The sequence below is a fragment of the Corvus hawaiiensis genome, chromosome 4 (assembly GCF_020740725.1).
Source record: "Corvus hawaiiensis isolate bCorHaw1 chromosome 4, bCorHaw1.pri.cur, whole genome shotgun sequence".
NCBI classification, from domain to species: Eukaryota; Metazoa; Chordata; class Aves; order Passeriformes; family Corvidae; genus Corvus; species Corvus hawaiiensis.
Window position 1 is genome coordinate 31976560 of NC_063216.1, and position 27071 is coordinate 32003630.

The window sequence follows — 27071 nt, forward strand, 5'->3', positions numbered from 1 at the left end:
CTGGGACTGGTCCTATCTAAAATCTGTCATGGTAGAGGCAGGGTCAGATATACTTCAAGTACAAATCATTTTTTTTCTCTCAAAGACATAATGCCACAATCATCAATAGAGGCATTCCAGTCTGCCCATAACACCAAACTATTTATACCATAATGTTTCTTCCTTTAAGATTCAAACACTCACACAATTGATCTATTCAGGCTTCATTCCCACACAAAGCAAAAAATCCCAGTATATCCCTTACCAATAAACAAGCCACCTACTGCTACAGCTGTGGTATGGGACCAAGGAACAGGGCTGCAATATGTCTGTCATAGAAACCCACCAGTTTTGTTCTACCTTGAGACAAGACAGCAAAAGGGCCATCGTATCTTGGCCTTCCGCTGTCCAATGGAGGGTACAGAAAAGTAGGGTCAGATTCTTCTCAGAGAAGAACAGTGAAAGGACAAGAGACAACAGACAAGAGGTGAAGCATTAGGAATTCCAGTTAGACACAAGGAAAACCACTTTACACCATGGGGGTGGGCAGACCTGGAAGAGGCTGCCCAAAAAGGCCATGGCTCTCCATCCATAGCTCAGTGGGACACAGTCCTCTGCAACCTGGCCTAACAGGACCATCTCTGACCAGGGCCTGGCCCAGATAACCTCCAGAGGTCCCTTCCAACCTGAGAAATACCATTACAGTGTACATTTTATTTATTATACTTACAAAAAAGGAAGCATAAATCTCAATGAAGGAAACACAAGCTTATGCTACAGCAACAATGTTATTACACACCACCAGAAACCAGGACCACGTGTGATCACACTGCATGTGGCCATACAGATTGAGGCTGTTTCTGCTAATAGGGAATAGGAGCAATAATCTGCACACCTGTTTTCCAGAGAAGTGCTTGTCACCTCACCAGACCAAACAGGTACAGCAAGGGTACACAGGACATAGCAGTAGCATAGGGATGTGCAAGATTGTGAGCAGAAATGTTTTCTCCTTTATATTTGATGAGGATTCCTTCATCTTTGTAGGGTTGGCTGCCCTACAGGAAACTGGCTTGCCTGAGACTCCTCCCAGCACTCCAGGTGGGATACATTTCAGTGAAGCTGGGTTTTTCTGTTAGGTCAAGAACCTAAGTAAGGTCTCCAGAGCCCTTTGTGGTCTAAGGCAGAAGAGACAGGTTCAGAAGAAAATCCATCCCATTAACTTGAAATGCCTCTCTTACAATAACATTCATTTGGCTGACTAAATTATGGGAATATGGAATGAGATGAATCATGACCTAGAGGTGCCTGCTCCTTCCCCTTGGCTAGGATGAGGTATAAAACATGAGGTGAGAGGTGAGTGTTGCTCTAAGGTGCTGGGGATTAACCCCGGCCCAAGGGATGCCTGAGAGTAGCACAGGGCCCATATCAGGGATGCCTTCTCCATTGGCTCCTTAGGGTGCCCAAGGGTCAGTGCAAGGAAGGAAACAGAACATCTTTCCTAGGCATTTCTTGGGCTTTGGTGTCCCCCGAAGAGGGACTAGGTTCTTCCTAGAAGTGGGCAGGCAGGAAGAGAGAAGAAAAATTGACTTCCTCAAGGTCACCAGTGGTACAGTGGGCAGAGCTGGGAAGAGGAAGACATTATCCTTCTCCTGTTCCCCCCTCTAACAGCTGCCAGCTCATGCTCAGATGATGGGGGCTGCAGACACAGTTTCAGACCTCTGTTTCTGAGATGAGTTCACTTGCAGGCCAGGTGCTTATATCCTTGTATCAGCACCAATCTCAGAGTTTCTTTCTAAGCTTGCTTTAACACTGTTTTTCTGTCCAACAGCCTTCAGTTCATCCATTCTCTTGTCAGGAGAAAGTCTTTTGGGGCAAGCAGGGAGATAGCGAAACCAAGAGACGTTGCAGTATTTGGTGCCTATGCCGAAGGGAAGATCATAGACCTTGGAAACAAGCTGAGAGCTCTCCATCCCTCCCTCGTGGCTTTGCTTCCACGCCAGGAGCCCCCGCTCCTCCTGTGTTCCTGCAACAGCAAAAGGGAGATTGTTGTGTTTAGAACAGTAGGTGTTCAAGCACAGGGCTGCTTTGTGTGCCTCACACCCACTGCTCAAATCCCAGCAGACCCAGCACAAAATACAAATCCCTTCTACTTAAACCCTTCTAGCTCCAAAGGTCTTTACAAATAGTCATTAATGAGCTTCCAGACAATACCCCTTTTCCTGCAACAGCTTCCAGATAAGCAGTCTTCTCCACTGCTTTCCATGGGAATCATAGATACCAAGACAAGCTTTCACCTGCCACGGGGGATCCAAGAACTGTTCAAAGGGGAGGTTCATACAGTGCTGGGAAAGCAAGGCTGGATGTTAACTGCCCAGACACTTCAGAGTGCATTTAGCTAGCAATTACTAGTCAGTCACAGGTATTTACCCTAGCCAAAGGAATTCCTAAGTGCCTGTAACTGCTGTGGCAGCAAAGTCCCTCTTAGGAAAGGGAGTGAGCACACCTGTAAATTCTGCCCAGAGGAACTGAAGATTGAGGGCTACAGGAAAATTAATGAGCCAAAGGGAGATTGGCTTTCCGAGAAGCCTCAGACAGTAACAGACTCTGGTTAACAGAGTGTCCCTCCTTCCTGTTCTTTTCCTGTAGCAGAAGGGAGGGTTCCCTCTCCGATTCTTGTGCCCTCCCTCCCCATGCTCAATGAAAATCCAAGGCTCTTCGCTGCCTGTGGGGGCCAGCTGCAGGTGGCCTGTCTTTGGTCACCAGCCTTTCCTACTGGTTTCCACTGCTGTGGCTTTAGTTCAGCCTCAGTTTTAGCAGCTCCCCTAAGGAGGCACATGTTGGCTCCTTCCACTTCAGAGGGCTTTCCTCTCTCCTTTTAACTAGCAACATGGTTCTAGGCTGGCATTTTCCCTGAAAGACATATTTGCCAAATAAACCTTTTCCTCAGCCTGGGATGTTCCTGACAAATTATTCAGTTTTTAATAAGCTCCTGTTTTCCAGCCAGAGACCATTTCAGTGATGTCTCCTGTTCCTCACCCCTCTCTGGGAGGAGTGCAGTCACACGGTGTTTCATGGTTGCTAGCACAACTCCTATCCATAGAACAGGAGTCATGAAGACAAAAAATGCCAGGGAACAAACCCTAGGACAGGCATAAACTAGCAGCTCATTTCAGCAAATCCTACCTGGAATGGTGTTATCCAGGATAAAGCCCAGAAGTCCACCTACAAACATGCCAGTGGTGAGAAGCACCAGGATCACTTGGTCAAGCTGGATGATTCCTAGCAGAAAAATAAAGCTTTAGATAGTGGTGCAGGGAGACACAAATTTTATCAGCAACATTCCCAGTGCCAAGAGGCTGCAAGCTGCATGCTTGCTTGGACTAGACTTGCAAATCCCAAAGCAGAGCGTAAGATTTGGCAGTGGAAGGGAAAATGATCTCGCAGCCAATTTCAGACCTACAGTTTTATTCTACAGGATTATTCACAGACCCACAGTGGGCAGGAGATGACTCATAAATACATTAAGAGCCTGTTAACAGTGCAGACCACAGCACTGTCTGAGAAAAAGCCACCTTCTGCTCCAAACACATGCTGCACCTCCACAACATAACACCTAACAGTTCCCTACAGGAGCATGAGCTTCAGTTCCCAAAGAAATATGGGTATATTTAGCATGGGATTGCACCACAAGCTCATCAGGTGTGATGTTTCCCCTTGAGGGCTAAGGGCCATGAGCAAAGCCCAGTGGCACTGAGCATCTGATAGACCATCTATAGAGCTCTTTAATCAGCCCACCCAGCTCACCACATAGACTGTAAGAGAGGACACTCTGGCCTTTGTGATGAAGACATTAATCATACAAGACACAGTGAAGGGGCAGATGTTGGAGAACTGGAAATTTCAATAAAGTGAACTTGATGGAATTTAGTAGAGGAGTATGCTCTTGTGTTTTGGAAGTCCGGCATTTTATTGTGTAGGAGCACATAAGAAAGCCTCATTCATCAAGAACCTTGACCAAGATTCAGCCCTGGAGTATTCTCTTGCCCCACCCCAGGAATGTGTCCCAGGGAAGTGCTCTGCAATCCTTAGCCCAAGAAGAATCTGCTGAGGTGCAGTCACTGACCAAAAGCAGATTTCTGCATCAGAGCTCTGCATCAAAGCAAAAGACAAAAACAGCCCTCACAGAAAGAAACAGGCAAAGCACAGGTTTCAGTGTTTTATCAGGAAGAACTGTTTTAAAAGACTTCTCTGGATCAGCCTTTCCTTAAGTTTTATACTACAGAAAATGCTTCTGATGTCACTTCTTACCTGTTTCCAGCAGCGTGCTATTTTTGCTTGCCCAGTTGGGAATTGTGAGGCCAGCAAATACAGAAAATCCAAAGATAAAGATGTTTCTTGAGGAGTTCATATCTGTGTACTGCACAGAGAAATTTCATACATTACCATGCATAAAATTGTGGATTACTGTTGTGTTCATGTGACATGGTGGGATGGAAACACTACAGTCAGGAGTGGACCCAGCCCTGGTGCTGCTGGGGCATTTGTGATCCTGCAGTCCCCAGTGCCAGCCAGCCCTGCCCTAACCAGGGAGCCCTCTGCAATTTAGCCCCTCTGGGTACAGCCCCTTATCTTTACCTGAGGAACTGCCAACATAAATATTGTGGTTATAGCTGGCACAGTCTGGTAAGAATCTGACTTGAAACTGTGGGTCCTGTGTGCAGTTTTGGGCACCACAATATAAGATATAAAGCTATTAGAGAGTGTCCAAAGGAGGGCCACAAGGACAGTGAAGGGCTTTGAGGGGAAGCCGTATGAGGTCACTTGGCCTGGAGGAAACTGAGGAGAGACCTCACTGCAGTCTGCAGCCTCCTCATGAGGGGAAGAGGAGGGGCAAGTACTGATCTCTTCACTCTCATGACCTGTGACAGCAAACAGCATGAAGCTGAGTCAAGGGAGGCTTAGGTTGGATATTAGGAAAAAACTTTTCACCCAGAGGGTGGTTTGGCACTGGAACAGGCTCCCCAGGGCAGTGGTCACAGCACCAGCCTGACAGAGTTCAAGAAGTGTTTGAACAATGTTCTCAGGCACAGGGTGTGACTCTTGGGGTGTCCTGCTTAGGCCCAGGAGTTGGACTCAGCACATTCTCTGTTTCAATGAAATTAAGTCCCCTTCAGCACGGATGAAAACGTGCTCACACAGCTGTTACCTGTAAATTGGAAATCCCCACTGCCGTGATAACTCCGAACATCACAAGGAACATGCCTCCAATCACAGGGATAGGAATGCTGGCAAGTATTGCCCCAATTTTCCCAAAGACGCCGCTCAGGAGCATGGCACAGGCACCAGCAATGATCACCATTCGACTCCCTACCTGGGGCAAGAGGAAGAGGAGGCAAGTCACGCACCAACCGGCAGAGAAAGGTGAGGGGTGGCAGGCTCCAGCGCCAACCTGTCAGGCAGGGGTTGCAGCTCTGGCCCTAGCACTCCATGGCATGTTCAGGAACAGGTTTGGATGAAGCTGCTGGTGGGCTGGGATGCTGACACTGAATGGGAAGCATCAGTATTTGTGCACCATAAATATTTACAATGAAAGGCACTCTGAGAGCACCATACCTATTTACTCAGTGTTACCCTCTCTCTTACTGTTGACAGGACTTCAGCAGTTTGCTATTAAACTGAAATTAAAAAGTTAAATTAAGAGCACAGTAACCCCCGCTTGTTCTTGCTCTAGCCTACAAATATCTTGGCATATATACAAGCCTGGCACTGCAACCCCCCAGTCAATTCACTAGACAATTCTTCCACCAGCATTTAGACTGTCATCTAAAAGTGGCCTTCAATGAGGTATCCCACAATGATCCCTCCATTCCTTGGAGACCAAGATTTTGGAGACCTGAGCTGGCTGGCTGATCCATCCTTATGTCTGGGATCTGATAGATTCTTTCTATGGTCAAGAAATAAGAAGTGAGGAAGTCTCTCGGTCTGTCTGAACTGGAACACTATCTCATCACCCATCTATCTTCAGTAAAACCATTTTTTTCCTCATTTTTCCCCTAGGAAGAGTCAGGGTGGCCTTTTCTTGGTTGAGCACTACAACAAAGATGGGATGAAGCACCAAGCCATGCCCTTCATTCATATCCATTACCTGTATGTAACTGTTTCCTATATGATTAGGAAAGAAAAAGAGTATCTGCCAAACAAAGGGTTGAAAGAGACGTTTATATGGAAAGTGAAAAGAAAAGCAGCAATATTTGTTAAACTTCCAATTCAAGATACACCTTGCCCACACCAAAACTTGGACTGCCTAAACAATCATGCTAAACTTGCAGCATTTGTGTCGGGGAAACTCTGTAATCTTCTGCAAACATTTTATAATTCGATTAAATATTTTAATCCCTCCTTTTAAATATCTGAAGAATGTCTAATTACGGGACAAACTTCCTGTGAATGCTTTCAACAAAAACATTCTCAGTTAACTAGTAGTGCCTCTTTTAAAGTATTTCTTAAGCACGTCCCTTTAAAATATTTTAAGTCTTTCTTGATTGTGAAAGATAAATTAAGATTTGGTGTGGAGTTTCAAAAGCATGCATTGCCTTCAGGTGGGCTTTTTATATTCTTTGGCTTAAAACCTTGGGACACTATTACCATCTAAATGTTAATTAATAAAAGCCAACAGATCTATTTGTTCCAGGATTAGAACAAAGATTCAGATTCTCAATTTGCTAAAATGTTGAATTACCATGTATATGGAGTTGGCTTTAAAGGAAAAAGACCTAATCCAGTGATAGCACTGAGACCATCTTCTGCTAAAACCACTAGTTTAGAGTTTGTTTCAACTATGTGAGGAAAACAATAAAATCAGTTCTCTTTCTTAAGGTTGAAGAATCTGCAGGGTTCTCCACAATATGTGGCGATTCTGAGGCCTTTATCTCTCTAAAATCCTCCTTTTCTTGGAAAGGAGTGCTCAGTACTGGCATACTGGGTCTGATCAAGCAGTTTAAATATTGGTGCCTGGTGCCATGTAAGATGTTGCATCTTGGCAGCTTCTAGCAGCTTCTCCTTGACTTATCTGTCAGCCCCTGTATGTATCTGAGATCTCCAAAGACTCCTCAGCTGGTGCTGGACATCTCTGTTTAAGAAGAGGAAACAAGTCCCTTGTGTTTCCATTTGTCATGGAAAAACATGTTTCCCACATAAAAAAGAAATTAAATCTGCCTTGTGCTCTCAGCACCCCCATATGTCCCAACCAGAATGTTCACACTGATTTAAATTGACTGAGATGACACTCATTTTCAGGTCATTTAAGTGTGGACAGAGTGAGCAGAAGTGGGATCCAAGGGAAATATCTGTCCTGAATTGGGAAGGATGGCATGTCCACGTGGAGGACTTAGCGTACGTTGTGAGAATACATGTCCTATAATCTGGTAATTATGAATCTGGGCAGCATCCCATACATACAGTGCAGCACACATCAGGAAAGACTTGGCTCAGGTAAATGGTTCGTATGCACAGACTTCCTAGCGACAAGGTACAAGTGGTGACAGGCTAAACTGGACTCCATGCAGACATCCAGACAGCCCTTGGTGCTTGAGGCAGCCACCTCAGCCAAACACTAACACTGCAATGTGAGAAAAATGGTTATTGTGAGTGAGGTTTATAAAATCCAGTGAAATAAGCAATATTATAGAGTGGAAGCTGTATGTTAAATTCTACATTTATTTACTGACTCACAGCTCTTCTGGCATGACATTGCTTATTTGGCAATGATTTGAAAACGTTGTCCAGTTAGCAGCTAGATGTCTATCAGCCTATCCTCTGGCTGCAAAGCTTAGTGAAAATCTATGATCTGATTTTCATGCTTATCTCTGGAAATTTCTTTCCCTTATAAGAGCAATTAATACACTCGAGGAACTCACAAAACTTTATAGATACATAAAAAACCAAACCTTTGCCATCCCATTTTATAACCCCAAAGAAATAGTCTACCTTTCACATGATTGACATTCTCGGGTTATAAAAGTTGTGGAATTTGAAGCCCTATTAAATATTCTCCCTTTCACTTTCTCTTCTCTTCTCTCCTCTCTTCTCCTCTCCTTTCCCTCTCCCTCTCCCGCCCAGGTTAGCTCAGATGTAGCATGCTCTCTTCAGCCTCACCTAGGCCAGGTGCTACGAGTGAGTGCACTAATTCCCTATGCAGACCAGATGCAGAGAAAGGGAAGCATTGCCCACCTCTGTTAAGTCATTCTTAGTGCTGTTGAGCTGGCCACCAGTGTGCCAGGGCACAATTTTCCAGCGTGCCTTTCGGGAGATGGGCTAAGACCACTCTCAGGTCCAGCACACACTCATGTGCACCACTGTCCTGTACACACACCACCACAGCCGCCTGCTGCAGCGAGGCTCACCTTGGTGATGCCCAGGGCCCCCACGTTCTCGCTGTAGGATGTGGTGCCGCTGCCCGTGCCCCAGGCCCCAGCCAGGAGGCAGCCGATGCCCTCCACCCCGATCCCGCGGCTGATGGCGTGCTTCGGCGGCGGCGGGGCCCCGCACAGGCGGGCACAGGCGTAGTAATCTCCCACGGACTCCAGCATGGAGGAAATCACCCCGGCTAAGATGCCAAAGATCCCGGCCAGGCTCACCGTTGGCGTTCCCCACTGGCCTGCAAGTAAAGAGCTCGGCTCAGGTGGGTGGGGCACATTTGCCCTGAATCTGCCGCGGGGGAAGAAGAACAGCAGGAATGCCCGTGGGTGTTTGCCTGATTTCTGACATTTCATCTCCCCCTGGTAATCAGAAGTGGAGGTGCAAGCAGGAGCAGGCAGGATGGGGAAGCGGGGGCAGCGGTACCTGGGTAAGGCAGCCGAAACCAGGGAGCCTGTGACAGAACGTCCCCACGGGTGTCTGTCCGGGCCTGGTGGCCGTAGGCAGTGGGGGCCGCAGGGAGGACGCTGGTCACTGTCAGCGCGTAGCAGAGCAGCCAGCTCAGGGAGAGCCCCAGCAGCACCTGCCCATCACAAGCACCAGTGGGGTCTGGTTAGAGTAAGGCTGCGTCTTCAGCACGGCTGGAGTGGACAAGGTGTCTCCCTGCCCGACCCTTTTCCCTGCACACGGAATGGAGGCAAAGACGCAGCAGGGGCTCCTGGTGGCCCTCCCTTCTTCTCTCCCTCCCTCCCTCCCAATGATCAAGGCCATGGGGAACCTTTTCCCCTCTGCCCCTTGCCACCCAGGCTCGGCTGGGAAGTGCTAACTCATCTGGACACGAGTGGAAAGAGCCCAGGCAGCCTGTGGTGGGTGAGGCCAGTCCCCCCATCACAATCCCCCGGTATCCAGGAACCCCAACCTACCGGGAAGATCTGGAAGAGGTAGATTGGAGAGAAGTGGAACTTCTTGCCTCTCTGGTAAGATGGCAGTGGCACAGCGACATTTTTCAGGTACTGAGAGAACAGAACTATGAAAAAAATAGTCCTAGAAAGAGGGAAAATGAGACCATAAATGAAGTGGGTGCCCAGCTGCTGTCCCCACATTAAGTGAAGACCTGCTACCCAAGAGCCCAGGACTTCAGAGGACCCATAAAAACAGGCTCTCAGCAGCAGAGGGTGGCTCCCCACTTCACCAAGCCAGAGGTGGAACAAGCTTTCCATCACAATCTACTGATAGCTCCTGCACATTTGCAATTATCTCTTTTCTCCTTATTATTTCAAGACTGACACCCCAGGTGGTGCATCAATGAGTATGACACAGTTGCAGAAAGGTTAAAAATTATTCCTAAGTAAAAGAAAGACCTGACAGACATGCAAGGTTCAGGTCCTGCCTGTGTAATTCAGATACACTAGAAATACAGGATTTATTGTTTCCTGATTTTAGGTTTACCTATGCTGCTTTTCAAGGGGCAAAAAGATCCTGTGACACAGAGTAAAAGAAAAGGATTTGGTTTGGCTGTGCAAATCCTTGTTTCAAAAGAAAAAAACGTAGTGGGACTGTGGGGCTGTACATGGTGCCCACAGAGCCCTCCCAGCCAGCCGAGAAGGGGAGAGCACGGCCCTATGTCTGCAAGGGCTGCATGATGGAGGGGCCCTCCAAGGCAAGGTACTCCCATGTGCCCCCAGCAGCACCTGGGGCTCATGCTGGTGGAAGTAACTGCAGGTGCAGCTCCTCTCCCATCCCTTGTGTAGGACACATCTGTGAACAGCAGCACATCTGGGTGCACTCACAGCCTGCCCCCCATGCCTTTTACCCAGAAAGGCCAACCAGATGAAGCTGGAGGCTACCACATATGGAGAGAGGTCAGGGACTGGGCATCCCATTTCAGTTGCTGAGCTGGTAGAAGACCATGGACATTTCCTGTGTTAGCCAGGCCTCTGAAGGGCTCCTCATTATTTTATAACAAATCTAAATTTTGTACATTGAGTGAATTAATCTGGATAGGATTTGGTGAGAAATCAATTGTACCAGCTGAAGTGCACTGACAGTGTTTTCCACATGTGAAAAGCTGACGAACTGTAGGTGCAATATTCAGGGACAGGCAGAATTCCAACAGTGCAAAGAAAATGCTGTCCTCGGTTCTCTGCAAAGACACTCCACAACATACAGCCAGAGGTTATCTATCCATCAGAATTCAAAGCACTGGATAACTGGAGGCAGAAAGTCTGAGGAGGAACTGGTTCCCATTCATGGTTTCTAATGCTACAGAGCCCAGGCAGACTGTGTGAGCACACATTTTGTGCATTTGCATGAACAAAGGTGCTCAGCAGCCTTACAACTCACTGCAGAACCCTCATCTGTCTCAGGGAGGTGTCACTGCTTATTATTCAGGTTGCCTGACACAATCTAGTAGCAAACTCTATTTTCAGTTGCTTATAGTTCTACCTAACTTTACCCATTCAGGATGAAAATTTCCATGGGAAACATCTGCCTCAGGCCAAATATTTTTGGAAAAATATATATCAAACCTATTTCAAAGAGTGACGTTCAGGAAATAGACATAGCATATAGCCTGCATGGAAAAGGTCATTTTGCCTTGAGCAGTAACAAGATCTCCTTATGACCTGGAGCAGAAATCTGAGATTTAGTAGAACTTGTTCTTTGGGGCAAAGGATATTGATGTTTCTCACAAAAATCTGCTCAGGTATGCTCAGTCTGCAACAATGACTCCAGGTCCCAAGCAGTCAGCAGAAACATCTCAGGCTTTCGCATTTGCAGACCATAAAGATTCTGAGCCTTCTGAGTATGTCCAGGCCTTGCCCAGTGATTAACTGTATGTGCACCATCACCAGCGAGTAAGTCACCACACACTAGAGGAGTTTCTTGTGGCAACAATGGGGACCTTCCATCACAAGAACTCTGGGATGTGGTGGGGCTGAACACAGGCCTGAGACCACATGGCTCCTGCTTTCCTCTTTCTCCATCCCTGCTCTCCCTCTTTCACTAATGACATCCACAGAGTATGGAGAAGGCAGCAAAAGAGGACACATCTGGGATGGCTCAGAGCACAATGATCAGGCTGGGGCTAAGGTGTCTGAGTCAGGAAAGAATGGATTGGGATTATCACAGGTAGAAGATGGGACACAAAGGAACAGGACAGAAAAGGTGACTTGGGCTGAGAGTAGGGACACAGGCTGAAGGACTGGGACCCCATTAATGGAGTGGCACAGTTGGGCGAAGAGTCAAGCGTGAGTCTGAGCTTAGGAGCTAGTGGCTGGAGAAGAGCAGCAGAGAAAGGAGATAGTCCAGGCAAGGACATACAGTTTGAAGAGGAAAATTCACACTGGCTAAGCAAAGGGGTTAGGACAAATCACCAGAGCTGGAGAACAGGACAACAAGCCAGGGATATGATGGGAGAAACACTGGTGAAAAGACAGCTAGGTTTTGAGCAGGGCTTGGAATTGTATGGGGTGCTGGTAGAAGAGACCAGATAGGTGAGGAACTGGGGGTGGAAAAGAGGGGTGGCTTTTGGGGTCTGGGAGGGCAGGTGCAGGGAGGAGAAGAGACCAGGAGAGAAGTGTACTGGAGCATGTCCTCCCAACAGCGTGCTGTCTTTCAAAGGCTACAATCAAGCCTGTGTCTCGAGTCCTCAAAATCAGCTCTGAAAGCACCAGTAAATAATGGGAGCCCACAGAGAAGTTAACAACTTACTCCTGTTGCATGCTATCCCATGCTGAAGTCTAAATTAGGGAGCTGAAGGTGCCAAGTCTGCAAGGCAACCACACAGTGGCATTTCTCCTTTTTTAACTCATTTCTGAAATACCAAGGAAATTCTGCTGCAGTCTACACTCGTGCACAAGGGCAGGCACACAAATGTCCCTGCAAGAGCACTCACTGCTGCAAAGCTACATGTGCAAATAGACCTTTCCAGAGCCCCCCAGGCCCTCTCTGGAGAGAACAATTGCTCCTATTCATGTGAAGACAATATATAAAGCACCAGCTATTTCAACATAGAATACCTAACTCTGAGTGCTCAACTTTGTCATTTTAGGATGTCTTTTCAACTTAAATAACGGGTGTGTAAGACAGTGTGTGTAGACAACTGTGACAGAGACTGCACACATGTGGGAAAGGCTTGTATCTCTACTGACCTATGAACTTTGGATTTTCACAAAAATCAGGGGTTTTAACTCATTTTTAGGTTTTGCTGTGTTGCTGAGGGCTTTAGCCTTCTGGGGGTTGGAGGAGAATGACTATGCCACGTGGCTGCCTTGCACAAGCCTGTCACATGTCAGTGCTCAACAAATAAACCTTGAGCCCAGGGGAATTCCACTACAGACGGCGACACTTGGTTTCATATTAGAGGCAGGTGATTTGTGTACTCTCAGCTTTCCCACAGAGATGTGAGACTTACATGAATGCTACACCCCAGTGCTGCCCAGCCATATCCCCAGCTGACTCAAACAGAGGTAGTGCAACCAAGGTGATGGTGGGGGCAATCGTCAGGGGGCCGATGAACCTCATCAGAAATCCAATCAGGCCAGAAAATCCAACGAAGATTTGAAAGCAGGAAGCTACAATGATAGTTCCTTGCACCTAGGAAAATGGAGGATAAAAACAGAGGTTGGAAGGAGCTCCAGCTGTTGAGCCTTTTCTTCATGTTAGTGCAAATCCAGCATGAGAGCCAGGCTCAGTCTCCAGTGACAGACTGGCATAGAGGCCTCCTGCTGACAACAGTAAAACCTGGCTGAGAATTACATGTGGGAAGGACCACCAAAGCAGCAGCACAGCAACTGCCTCTTTGGCTGATGGATTTAGTCCTCACCAGGGCTAATTTTGTTCCAGAGATCACCTCCTCCCCATCCTCTTGGGCCACCCAAGCATGCACCACCTGCCCTGCACTCTCCTGCCTCCTCATCCAAGGCAGGGGAAAAGCTCTTGCCCAAAAACAGGAGCAGGGCCATGGTCTCTACTGATCTCCCTTTTGGGAAGGGCTTGGGTCTCTTCAGCACACTGGTGGGGCAAGTGACTCATTACAGCCTCTTTATTTTCCAGAGTATCAGTTTCGCTCCGGGAACACATTTATCACCCTGAACTTCCCAGTGTTTGACAATCACTGACAAAGAGCCAGCAATTACATTCTGAAATGTCAGCTTCAGGCAGGGGTGAGGCTGCTCTCTGTGTTCTCAGATTTGGTGATAAGCCCAGGTTGGGACATCTGTGGTGCTGAGCACCTTCCTTTCCCCAGCTCCAAAAGGAAGAGAAACACAGGGGCTGGGTGAATGAAAGGAGATGTCAGCCATGCCCTTGTGATAAATTTATGTGTATCAGTAGAGAGCAACCTGTGCTGCACAGCAAAATCCTTTGTGAGCTTTCAACACTTTCCAAGTGGTTTGGAAAGCACACCAACAAATGGATCAATAGAGGCAAATTTAGTCACTTGCTCTGATAAAGGCAATCAATGTAGAATAAGGCATTCCTCCTCCCTTCTGATTACCTAAGAATGCCCTTTTCCTTAATATTTACAGTAGGTTTTGCCTTGCTTTTTTTTTTTTTTAAACTAGGTTTCCTGTGCTCAGACAGGGTTCTTTCCTTGAAAATATTTTCCCTCCCTTGCTTCTTCAAGGCTAACCATGCTTCACACAGAACGGATCTGACTGGACCAGTGGAGACTGCAGGGACCATAAATCACACGAGGAAGCCTGCATGTCCCCTGTTCAGCAGCTTTTTTGATGCTTAGGAAGCTGCAACAGCATGAGGGCCAAGGTTCATTGGGGATAGAAGTTTCTCCAGCTGTGGTGGTCATGACATGGTCAGGCACTTTACTGAAAGCAAACAGCCTTGATACAAAGCAGGTGCCACTGAAAAGGTAATATACCTCTCGCATCCGTGTCTGCCAGACTTGGACAAATTCTGGTGAAGAGGCATTGACCAGGGTGGCATTCTGTGTCCAGGCAGGACACTTCCAAGTGGGAAGAGACAGCATTGCCAAGGTGGGGGCCAGGAATGTGAAAGTCCCTCCTTGAATAATAGGCAGCCTAGAAGGAGAGCAGAGGGAAAAAATGACAAGTGAGAATGATAGAAACTCAGCTCCATGTGGGTGAGAGAAAGGAAAGCTAAATAAATTTAAAAATCAGTCTGTCCATGGCCTCTGACATTATCTTTTGAAATGTTGTGGCAGGTCACCATCACTGACCATGGGTAGGAATTACTGCCCATTGCATGCAAGAGCAGTGACATGGGGGAAGAGCTGAGGTTCAAATACCAGCAAAGGAGGGGCACATCGGTGCTACAGTCCAACCCTGCTACCCTTTGTTAAGGAAAAAGCAGTCCTCCTAATGGCCAATGAGACCACAGACCTGCACAGAGTAGAAAAACCAAAGGAAAAATCTGGAGGAGGGAAAACCACCAAGGAATAAAGATGGTGAGACACTGAAGAAAAGCTCAGCATCACTCTTGCCAATATCCAGTTGCTTCCTCTGTCCCCTTTGGCTGTTTCGGTTTTCTTCACAGTCTGCTCATGAACACAAGGACATGCACTAACTACTCTCCATGTCACAATGATTCTGTCTGAGGGTGATAGAAAATGTGACTTGGCTTTTAGTACCAGGGTTTTAATGCCAATTCCTCTTCTGCATTTCCACTGAAACTAGAAAGAAAACCTGCATGGAGGGGTCTGTGGGCACTGACTGGATGAGACCATGGCTCTCCCCCCACACCACATGTCTCCTGGCTTAGAGTATCTTTCCCTCTGGGAATCCCTCAGGCTGGCAAGGAGCTTGCATCTGCAGAGGAGCTCAGCACCAGCTTCATGCAGAGATTTATACAGCAAAGCAATGCTCCTTTGAGCTACACCAGCCTCTTCTCTTTCCATGCTCAAAGAAATGAAGACAAAGACCTAAAAGGCCTGACTGGCTCCTCAAAGCCCCACACAATTTTGCCCCCATTGCAGAGCAAGTTTTTTTAACCATTCCTCTAGTGTGCTTGAAAAATCCTAAGCTGCCTGAGGGCTGGCACAGCAGTCCTGAAACAGCCAAGGGAAACCTCCAAGGTGCCTGTGTTTCCTCTGTATAGGAAGCACCCCTAGGAGGAACCCCAAAGCAACCTCTCCTTGTGCCAGGAGCTCTCATGGCACCTGCTCAGACAAGCCATGGGACAGCAATTTGCAATTCATGTGAGTGATTTTGCACAGCTTTCCCTGAAACAGAGACATTTCTACAGTTCTTGAAAACAAGAGATGGCGCAGCTGTAACAGCACCGTGTCTCTGTCACCTAAAACAAATATTTTTATCAGTCATGCACAACTGAAGCACAGTCAAAGCTTTGAAATAATTTTGCTGGGCAAGGCACAAGAAACAAACAAAAAAACCAGAGAAGGCTCAGGGTCATGACTTAGAATCTAACAATAGATTTATAGTTCCTGCAGTGTTGGTCCTTAAGCTATTTCACAGCCAGTGTTGGCATGGGTAGGCTCAGAGGAAAATGGGCTGCCAAAGTGATGCTTATGGGGCACACTGAACTCTTTTCTATGGGGTTTGCAAGAGGGAAAGCTGCAGAATTAGGGAAGGCAATATTATGTTTTGATAATCAATACATGATGTCCAAGCATTTACTAAGCAAGGCTCACCACAACGGCAAGTAACCTGTGTCTCCCCTCAGAAGCCTCTGATAGTGTCTCTGGTGACTGTCTGGGACCCCCTGCTGCTTTTTCATGCTGTGTAACATGACTGAGCTGCAGGTTGCAGTGGGTCAGCTTCTCCCTTGGCTATTGCATCATGAATATCCTCATGCCTTATAGCTGGGGTCAGCAACAAGGCAATTGTACCCTCAGCACGGCAGAAGCCATTCAAGTTTATCCCATGGGAACAACTCCTTACCATTTAATTTGATCTATAGTACCTCAATTAGCTATTCAGCCATGGGAGAGAGAGGCTCCCTGCTCCTCCTTCATCCTCAGCTACCAATAGACCAGGGGACATCACAGCTCTCAGGAATTCACCGAGGCGTTTGGAGGGTGCCTGGGAGAACACAGAACTCCTGATTTGCACCAGCAGCAATGGTCATGCACCCCAGCCTTAATTTAGCTGAAGAACCAGTTTCTCTGTTTTTTGTGGTCAGGGTGCCCCTCCTTCCTCCACTAATCCTGTAACAATGTAGGAGGGGAGCACCCTCCAGGAAGTTTGTCTACAGACACTTAAGACAGAGATAGAAAAGTTTCAGTAGTGAATTAAGCAGAAGGGGTAAAAACATTTTGTGGAGCTGACAGTTGACCAGTGATTTGATGGCAGAAGTTTTAACCAGAGTCCTTCAGATTCAGAAGCCAAAGAATGTGTAATTTTTGTCTTTAAAGCAACAAACACAGGTTCCCACCATACTGGAGTTAAAAACAGCCTGTGGAAGGAGAGAGGAAGCCCAGAGTTATGACAAGGGGAACAGAAGAAATTTTTCAAGGTCAGCAAAGATACAGGGTCTTTCTGGAAAGAGGGAATACTTACAGTCATCTCTCTCATTAAATGCTTCATTTTTCTGGGTACTGAATGGCAACTCCATGCTCATCTCACTGCTGGCTGCCCATCAGCAAAGGATTTACCTTTTATGCCACAAATCCCTGAGCATGGGAAGTGGCACCACCTAACAAGATGTGCTGCTGAGCTCATCCCTAAGTGGTGGCAGGTGGACTTCAATTTCTCCTAATTATCCCCTCCCCTAGAGTTTCCTGTAGAATCTGTGCTCTCTTGACCCTGGGTCCAAATCAGAAGGCTCCTGCCTTATCTGGAGGATTGCTGGAGTAAGGAGCAAGCAGGTACTTTTTACTGCATGTTGCAATGCTCTATTATTTTGAGGACAGATTCCTTAAAGGCCCGACAAAAGGTATATGAAGTATCAGGAGATGCAAAATTCAGAACAGCAAGGTAGCCCTGTAAAGCTCTCAGCAGTTTCATGGTGCTTTGGCATGGGCCCTGATTGCCCAAGGGTAACAAACAACTCTCACTGATAAACTTTACAACAAGGTGATGGCCTAGCACACAGTAATTGCTCACATTCCCAGTTCTTGCATTTGGCCTACCTGACTCCAAAGAGGACTTGCAGCAGGGTGCAAATTCCTGAGACAAAGAAGATGGTGCTGATCAGGTGGCTCTGGGTCAGTAGATCATGCTGGAGGCAAAGCCCTTCGGACAGGATCAGCGGGACGGCTACAAGACCTCCCATGGCTGTCAAGAAGTGCTAGGAGCCACAGAGAAAGACTGGGTGAAGAAGGACACAGAACTGGCTCTATATTATTACCATGTTGTTGAGAGAACTCACAGATTTGTGCTTGGGCGATACCAGTATTACCCATTCTCTCTCTTTTTCTTTTGGCAGCTTTAATGCTCCGTTAGGGGCTGTTCCAAAGCACCTACAAGAATTGCAATGCACCCGCTGAAATGTCTCCTCCTTTACATGTCCAAAGACTTGTTGTAGTGCTCTGGCCACTGTCAGACACAACCAGTTTATCCCCAGCACCTGCAGACAAAGCTGTTGGACATAGTTTTCCAGGAAGCTGGGGACATCCCAAGGTACAGGGAGAGAGCAATCAGGCAAAGTGAATGCAAATATTTCAGTCTTCTTATTTACACCACAAAGGATGACGTAAGAAGTTGGGAATTTGGAGCTACATGTTCTTTGCCCTCAGTAGCTTTTCTCACAGTGCAGTTATGGATAACCATAAAAAGTGAGTGCCAAAGAATGGAAGAATTTGGCCTTGTATTTGTCAGAAGAGTCACAGACATATTTCTACAATGACCTGTAGTTAATGACTAAATCTGAAGATAATTTTTCACACTTCTTTTTGTTTTAATTATTAACCTTTTTTGGTCACTCTCACTTTGGAGCACAGGACTGCAGTGGTGGAACTGGTGGCACTCAGAAACTCACTGTATTCATTAGAAGCATGTTTTATTAAAATTATGATGCAGATGTGTTGGGTTGATGCACTCTAGATTTCCCTTTAAGGAAACAAAGTACAAAATTCTACCAACCTCCAAGCACAGTCCATCATTATCTTAATGACTCTGAGGTCTCTTTTTCCCCCAGGCTCCCTACCTGGGCATGGCATTGGTGGCAATGGGTCATTTAACACACCTGGGCACAGACCAGCCAAAAGAGTGTGTGCCTTTCTGCTGAGGTTTTGTTGCCATGGGAAGGCTGAAGTTCAGAAGCATTTGGCTACCTTCAGCCAAGGTACCCAACATGTTTGTATTAACTATATGACACCCGGCCCCAGGACTCTGCCTGACCATTTACACTTCAAAGGGTGCAGTGTAGCTGTGGGCACAATGATAACACTCAGTGCTCAGGATGTGGACCAAAGGACTTGAGCTCACTGAGATCCAACCTCACAGCTCCAGTCAAGACCAGTGAAGGTAAAGCACTCCCAAATTCAGGTTTCACCCCAATCAACTGGCTGAACAGCCATGTAACTTTTACCTACTCCCAGCCTCCACCTTCTTCCCCATCTCACCTGAATGCCCAGCAGGATGCACAGATACCAGGGAGGCACATCTATGACAGTGTAGCCAAGCTTGATCCCACTGGGGCCAGTGCCCCCACCTTCCTCTGGGCCCCAGGCAGCACAAGCTGATGAGGAACAGCAGTGGCTCCCATCTTCATCCTGGACAACAGGAGAAACACTTTGTTAGCCACAGCCCGGCCCTGCAGATGCCCAGCAGCTGCCTCTCTTGCAGCCACACTCCACATCTGGCAGGAACACCTCCTATGTAGCTTTCAACAATGCCACAATATTAAAAAAAATAATATTATGGAGGGGAAATTAAAATAGAGGCACAAAACACATATGGAAAATTTTTGTATGCACTAGTGTGTCTAGGCCTCAAGAAACAGTAGAGGGTGTCTCAATCTCAAAGGGACATCTGGACAAAGTGCATTAGTATCATCAAAATCTAGCTAAGGATGAAGAAACTGCAACCAGAAGCAAGAAAGAGTGTGCAGTGGGTTCATCAGTGAAAGCTGCACTGTCCTCTGGTCTCTCTCCCTCCCAGCAGTTCCACCCAAACAGCATTTTTGATGAAATAAGCTAAAACACCTGGCTGCCACTAATTACTGAGTAGAAACACATTTTATATTTCACTTCCTTGGTCTTCTCCTTCCAATCTCCTTATGCTCACCCTTACCAGTGTTCCACCTTGATAAAGACACCTGCCTTTTGTCTTATTAGAAAACCCTGCTCCTACAGAGGAACTGAGTGAAACACAGAGACACCAGTAGATGGGAAATCCAAGCATCCATGCCAAAGGAGCTGACTGAAATTGCTACCCAGGAAGGCTCGGTCTCCTCCCAGGCAGCCAGAAGCCCCAGGGCTTCCCAGGGAGCTGTATGCCTTGCAGAGTTTACTTACATAAAGGTGCACTTTGCCAAGGAAAGCAAAGTAGGGCTTTGCTTCATTTGCAACAGCTTTTAAGTTAAGTAAATGCTCCTGGTTGTTCACTCCTCCTTCCAGCCCACCCTGACCCCTGTGCGCACTCACACGAGTGGGGCGGAGAGAGGCTGCCTGGGAAACTGCAACACTTAGAGCCAGATGCAAAAGCTAATTAAGATCCCAAAGCATTTGTTTCATCAACCCTTCTCCAACCAGCAAGTCCTCAGCATGCTGGCAGCAGAGGGCTTTTCTGGGCTGACATGCCCTGCTCTGTCACGCAGGGACAGAAACCTGCTGTCTGGAGAAGCTCAACCAGTTTGCCTGCACCAAACTTCTTTTTGGTTTTTTTATCCAAGTCCTGTGGGAACATGAAGACACCAAAATGCCCATCACAGCAAAGTGTCTGCAGAAACACTCCTGGCCTACCTACTGATGGAGGCAAACAGGTAGTGCTGTGGTCAGGGAACGGGGATATAAAATTAATGTTGCATTCTGTTGTAAATTTTGCAGGTGTGGCAGATTAACACCAAATTCATTTGCCTGACACCTCCAGGTTTCCATTCTCTTGGCTGAGCCTCCAAAGTCCCATTTTAGATCACGCTGCTGAAAACAGGTCGTGTAATCCCTAAGACTCCAGACCCTAATATTGTTATTGATCTGAACTGTCGTGTGAGGGGTGGGAAACTCAGGTTGTAAGGGTATAATTGCTCATGAATTTCTTTGTTCAAGGTCCCTCCCCAGAGGCATGCAGCTCAAGCTGTTTCTACTGCAGTACCACTCAAATAAACTACCTTAATCAACTCAAAGCCCGAGACTCTGCTATGGGATACCTAGGGTGGAGAAGCCTCTTTAACAACATAATGTATTTATCCAGCCTAGGCAAACCGGGAGCATTACAAATACTTCAAAATAGATAGGTGACAGCAGAGTTAATTCAAACGGGACTCGAGCATGAACTTCAAGAGCAAAAGGTGTTCCTTAATAACTCCCTGTGCAGACATTTTCATTTCAGAACAAGAGAGCCTGAGCCATGGATTAACAAATGTACAGCAAGGTACTTAAGACTGCCCATGCATGGGGTTATTTGGGGACAACTCCTGAGTAACACCACAGGTAGACAAATGCTAAGCTAGGCAGACAGCAGTAAGCTCTTTTCTTTTCATTGCAATTTTCCCCGTATTAACCAGGAGGCATATTCCAGCCAGGCAGAGCCTGTGCCAGTAACAGCCCTGCATGATCATCACATGAGGGCCTGACCCTACCCAGGAGCTGGAGGGGAGCAAGCAGGGCTCAGCAGGAAAAGAATGGAGTGGAGATAACAGGATGAGACAGGGACTCAAACCAAAATCCAGGAGGTATCATCTTAAAATCAGAAAACATTATTTTGCTGTGACAGTGACCAAACACTACACAGGTTGCTTAGAGAGGTTGTGGATTCTCCACCCTTAGAGATACTAAAAACTGTTTAGACACAGTCCTAGGCAGCTGGTTCTGGGCAACCCTGCTTGAGCAGGGGGTTTGGAGAAGGTGACCTCCAGAGTTGCATTCCAACCTCAGCCAGCCTGTGATGCTGAGATGCTGTCAGGAGGACAAAGCAGGAGAACTCTGGAGCAGGGAAGGGAAACCACTATTGGGGGTTCTCAGCCCAGCTGCTCCCATGAATTCAGGGGATCAGTACATCTTCCATGTGCCTCAGGCTCCAGACACAGCACGAGGGCCCTCAATTGCATCTTAAGTAAGTGCATCAGGAAGGCAGTCAGGAACTGAACTGCTTGAACCACAGGTAAAAGACCTTTGTCTTCTACCTTCTTTAGGATGATTCAGACCATAAGAATTCACAAGTCTTATATGTGTTATGGAAGAACAAATTGAAATTGAGAGCCTGTTAAAAATAAGGAAAGAAAACTCTGACTGGCTCTGAGCACTTCCCTGAGGCTCTGCTCACAGCTGGCACAACACCTTCACTGCACATAGCAAACTCACTGAGGGCTACCCAAGAAATGTGTGATTTGTACACTAGGAGGTTAAATGCTTCCTCCAAGGTAGCATAGACAGGTGGTCTGTACCAAGGTAGTGAGATGGTTGCAGGACCCCACTCCTTCACACCTGCTGACAGGAAATAAGCAAAGTTTTTAGTTTCTAATGGAGGTGACCCCTGCTGTGGGATAGGAAAGGGGCTTCCATGCCCCAGGACCTTGCTCCATGGCTGTTATAGCTAGCAGCATTCTCAGTGCACCCCACACCCCTGCACTGGTACATCATTTACAGCTTTTACTACACTGCTATAATTCTCCAGGGTGCCCTCCACAGCTGACACCCAAATCCCTTCTTCACTCACCTTTCTGACAATTCGCCTCACTGGAAATAGGTCCAGAAGACAAAGAAACACGGTATTTACTAGGCTAAATTTCTATTATAATTTTTCTAAATAATACATAAAATGCTTTACCCAGGAACACAGCCAGAAGCTCACTTGCTTTTCAGTACAGATACACTTGCACTGCCATTCATCTACATTATCATTTTAGAAATAATGGAGAGTAAAGAAGTTAAAAGAGTGCCAGAGAGTAGAAAGTATGCTGGGTCTGCAGCAGCAGCAGAGGCTGTAGTGAGGAAATCATTCCTGTCAATAAGATTCTTGTCAGTAAGAGCCAAGACAGAAGTTAAGCACACACCAGAATTATTGCAGCAGCCCGAGCCCCCGGCTTTCCCTTTCTTCTCCTTTCACAGGGCTTGCACCTGTTTATGCAAGAATTCCCCTTCAGAGAGCAGACTCACCACAAAGCTGGGGTTATCTAGCCCGTTGAGATCTTTGTCTGAGGAGGGGGTCATGCCTTCCACTTGCCTTCACCGACTGCCTTGAAAAAGAACCAGTCAGAAGAGGAAAGCCTCCCAAATTCCCACTCCGTCCAGTCAAAACCACTCTAAAAGAAACAGGGTGAGAAGATGCAGAAGCTGGATTTCAGGACCCAAACAGCGCTCAGTCCTAGCTATTCATGTGAGCTGTATCGCAGAAGCATTTCCTTTTCTTTGGCTTAGATAAGCGACTCCTCCGGCTGATTAGAGGACCGGCATTCACATCAAACTGGGAAGCAGCCCTTCCCTGGAATGAGTTAATCAGTACCTCACGACAGAAAAAACTTCATCCATAGGTAAGGATGCTAGAGGATATCAGAGGCATCCTGCACAGCCTTGGAAATTGTTGCTTCATTACTGTTTCAAGAGCAACTTGCATTTTTTTGTGTGGGTCGGGCCTGTTTAAAGATCTTTGTCATCACCTTTGGGAAATTCAATTATTAGATAGTTTCACTTCCTTCATATGTAAACAACTGTGTATTTTGGCTTAAGTACAAACACTGTCATCTTGTGGGGTACTCCTATTACAGCCTGAAAAGAATGAAGCTTTTCTGTGAATTTATTTATGGCAGCAATCAAAGATCACGTGTTGAGATATATTAGTTGTTCAGCTTAAATAAGTTTTAAATAGAATGAGTCATAGTTGTAATACTGTGTGATTTAGAATGCTGTTTGCTTAGCTTTACTTGCTTAGCATGAGTAGCTAGATTTACAGAAGCCTTGGCGCACAAGCTGTGGACTTTCACTGACATACGCTTTTGGCTGAAAAACAGTTAATTTTCCTAGTAACTGGTACAGTGCTGTGTTTTGTCTTTAGTATGAGAAAAATATTGATAATACCCTGATGCTTTAGTTGTAATATTTATCCTGAGTCTAACACTTTTTTAGTTCCCCATGTTCTGCCAGAGAACAGGTGCACAAGAAATGCAAAACAGAAGATAAAGATGCTACAACCATCAACTCAATAAAATTAGGCAATGGCCTGCCTGCATGAAGACAGAGAAGGAATCCAATAAGATATTAGAAGACACAGACCAAAAATCACCATTGGACTAAAAAAGTGCATTAAGAGCATATGAAGGGCAGGTATGCAATCTTAAGCATATAATTGCCTGGGGATTTCTTTGTTCATGGTCCCTCTCTGAAGGCATTCAGCTCAAGCTGACCTGTTGCTGTACCATTCTGTTAAATTCTTTATTTTTATAAATTCTGATGCCTGCGACTCTGTTGTGGGAAACCTATGGTTGAGCCTGAATGAGGAGGAAGTGCACCTGAGAGCACATGTGTGTGTGTGTGTGTGTGTGTGTGTGTGTAAAGGGACACCCATTGGCTCATGGAGCTGCTCACTGTGAAATGACTTTGGTCTCAGCTGTTATAGTCTTGGGTGAGGGGTGGGCGTGCGTGTGTGACTCCTGGAATGCTCAGGCAGCGGCTCCTCCTTTCACACAAGTCATCAGAACATGACACCAGACAGGTACAGAAAACATAAGACTGAAAAAAGATTACTTCAGGTCATCTGATTATCCCCATGCAGCTAAGGATCCTAGCTCACGACCATCAGATGGCCCAAAGCATAGTTACCCTTTTCTTAACAATTAGCAAATGGTATTAATGCTCCATCAAACCATTCCGGACACCCCACCCCTCCCCTACTTAGATTAAATTCTGTTTAATTTAATGGCTTCCTAAGGCAGTGAGCTTCCCAGACCAGTTGCAAAAAACTCCTTCGGAGAGGGGCATGTCATCACCCACACTTAGTGACCAGCCATTGGCAACATCTGGTTTCCACAAAGGATGCAGTGGAACTGAAATAAATCCCAGCCTCTACTTCTTCTACAGAGCTTTGGTATTCTCTGATCTTCTCTTGAGACCAGGACTGCATTACAGATAGGACAACATCACCCTAAACACTGAGTGAAGTTACGACCTGCTGGACAGATAAATTCAAAGACATCAAAATCATTGAACCATAGGATGGTTCGCATTAGAAGAGACCTGGAAGATCATAGAATCATAGACTCATAGAATGAGTTGGGTTGGAAGGGACCTTAAAGATCATCTAGTTCTAGACACAGCACAGTATTCCTCCGGGGCTAGTCTATCTTCCCAGTAAATTTTTATGCAACCTCCCATTAAAGAAAGTCTCCTACCTCCTAATTTCAGCCCAGCATCTGTTCAATGACTCCTCAGTCCTGCCATAACCTTGTTTTCAGATGAGAACCAGGTACTCAGTAACCAGGGCTTCTTAAACAAGTTGTATAAACTGGTGTAACATCCCAAAGGCATGGGTGCATAACAACACCTGTGTCATCTAGACTAGCATGTGAAACTGCCCACACAAATAGAATTAAGTGAACAGGATGAGAAGAACAAAATAATAACAACAACAACAATCCTTTTTCTCAAGAAAAGCTCAGCAGAAAACCTGTTTGCCCTCCCGGGAAATCCTGCAGTGCAAAAAATGCACTTCTTAGAGTACTGAGTTTGTAGATTTTAATGAAAAACACAAGAAGTAAGTCCTACATAGCCAAAAGCCTGAACATTAGAGTAGGCCTGTTAGGAATGAAAAGTTTAACAATACCAGCCTCTGGCCAACAGGTTAATAATCTGGAATCTAGATGAAGGTTATGAAATAGTACAATGTACATGTCAAAGTAGAAATTTATGTGGTCCATGTGAAATGCCCCAGCCTGGAATATCCTGCCTTCCGAAATAAGCAAGAAAAGTAGGAAGTCTCTGTGTACAGGCAAATGTTTGTATACATAACGTATATATGCACATTTAGGTGCATATTTAAGTATATATAACAGGATTAGCAATAAATTACTAAATTGTGAGGTTTTTCAGAACAAGGAGTTATTCAATTACCAAAAACGCATGTTTGAACAGCAATGTTGTGAACTAATGATTATTGACAACAGCCTACTCATTGTACAAATGACTTTTAAGTATAAATGGGCAGGTATACCCTTTTCAAGTTATTCATAATGTTTTAGGAAAGATAACAAAAAAATATAATACAGAGTGCCTTTAGACTTGTGTGCCTGGCATATCTCTTGCTATCAGTCAAATGATCTGGCCAGCTGCTCGTGACAGTAAAAGCTGGCTCAGTTTATGCCTCTCAGGGGCATAAACACATGGAGACTTATCTGTTAAAAGCAGCTAATCAAGGACAAGCTTAGGAACATGGGAGACAAAGTGCAAATACTCAGGCTTGATCCCAAGTCTCCTGTCTCCACAAGGAGTGCCTGGACCATATGTATCCCAACTCTCCTGACAGGGCCATTTTTCTCTCTTATGCTACATTCCTCCCTCTAAGTCTTCCTCCAGGGCATGTTCCATAATGAATCAACCTGTAATGTCACCCTGAGATGCAAACCTAAACTGTCCCTGGTTGTGCCTCCACAGTCAAGAAGTCTCCCTCACTCCTTAGATTGCCTAACTGCAGTTGGGGTGACACCAGCGTGGCAACTTCCAAGGCCCTACTGGTTGATATAGATGTGGCAAGTACCTGCCTCACACCATCCTTTTAAAAGATCTGTGTGGTGATAAATCTGAGCATGCTGGCAGATTTATCCACTACCAGTGGCTACAGGCAGGTTTGGTGCCTGAAAATCCTCCCTCTGACTTTAAGCAACTGCAGTGCAGGCACTGATACAGGAGCTCCCTTTGCCTTCAGTGGGTACCCCTAAAACTTCCAGTGCACCTTGAAATTGGAGTCCCAAGTGGGATGGATTCACAGCTTCACAGAATATTCTGAATTAGAAGGGACCCACAAGCAGCATCAAGTCTAACTTTTAAGTAAATGGCCCATATGGGGATTGAACCCACAACCTTGATGTTATTAGCACCATATTCTTTCCCAAATTATGAACCAACCAGGAGTGACTGGCACAGATGAAGATGTCTAAAGCTGAAGGAGAGGCTTCCCTCCATGCGGGGCTGTGCACATGTAACCCGGGGAGGTGCAGATTTACTGAGTTGTGCCAAGGCCCTTGCTGAGAGAGCAGGTTCATCCACAGTGCTCTCACAGACCTGTGGCACTGAATTCCAGCTACTGGAGTTGAATAAAGGTGTGTCTAAAGAGAACTCAGGGCTATGAAATAAAAGCAGTGCAGTATAGAAGAGGCATGTCTTAGAGACTTTGTGAAAAAAAACTCCAACAAAACACCAAAGACTGCAGTCATCTTTCTGGAGAACAGTTTGTTCTTCCACAGCTCTAGCCCTGGCTGGTTTGCACAAAGGATGGACTAGCAAGAGAGCTAAGGAAGTGACTTGCAATTACTAATTTAGTTACAAAACACCTCTATGTCCTTCTGTCTGCAAAACCTTCTGCAAGGAAAGAGGATACCCATGGTCACTGACTTGAAATTAGTACCTGTGTGTTCATTGAATCTTAGAGTAG

The 27071-nt window shown here is 46.2% G+C and overlaps 1 protein-coding gene and 1 long non-coding RNA gene across 3 annotated transcripts; one reads left to right on the top strand and one right to left on the bottom strand.

The window, feature by feature from the left end:
- Positions 1–678: 678 nt before the first annotated feature.
- Positions 679–22671, bottom strand: LOC125325288 (solute carrier family 23 member 1-like). 2 transcript variants are annotated; one of them, XM_048302191.1, is made up of 12 exons: positions 22589–22671; positions 18896–19045; positions 17462–17619; positions 14273–14432; positions 12809–12990; positions 9318–9438; positions 8821–8977; positions 8382–8635; positions 5186–5350; positions 4288–4396; positions 3163–3258; positions 679–2002 (listed from the first exon to the last, which is right to left on the bottom strand). In XM_048302191.1, exons 1-12 carry the CDS (start codon positions 22640–22642, stop codon positions 1734–1736), a joined length of 1875 nt encoding a protein of 624 aa, XP_048158148.1. In that variant the 5' UTR covers positions 22643–22671; the 3' UTR covers positions 679–1733. The 2 variants fall into 2 exon arrangements, with proteins under 2 accessions (XP_048158148.1, XP_048158149.1); XM_048302192.1 differs by lacking the exon at positions 8821–8977 and having other exon boundaries at positions 8382–8630.
- A 207-nt stretch (positions 22672–22878) lies between these two features.
- On the top strand, positions 22879–23873 carry LOC125325290. Its single transcript, XR_007203254.1, has 2 exons — positions 22879–22962; positions 23555–23873. It is a non-coding gene; the product is annotated as an uncharacterized LOC125325290 (long non-coding RNA).
- Positions 23874–27071: the final 3198 nt, after the last annotated feature.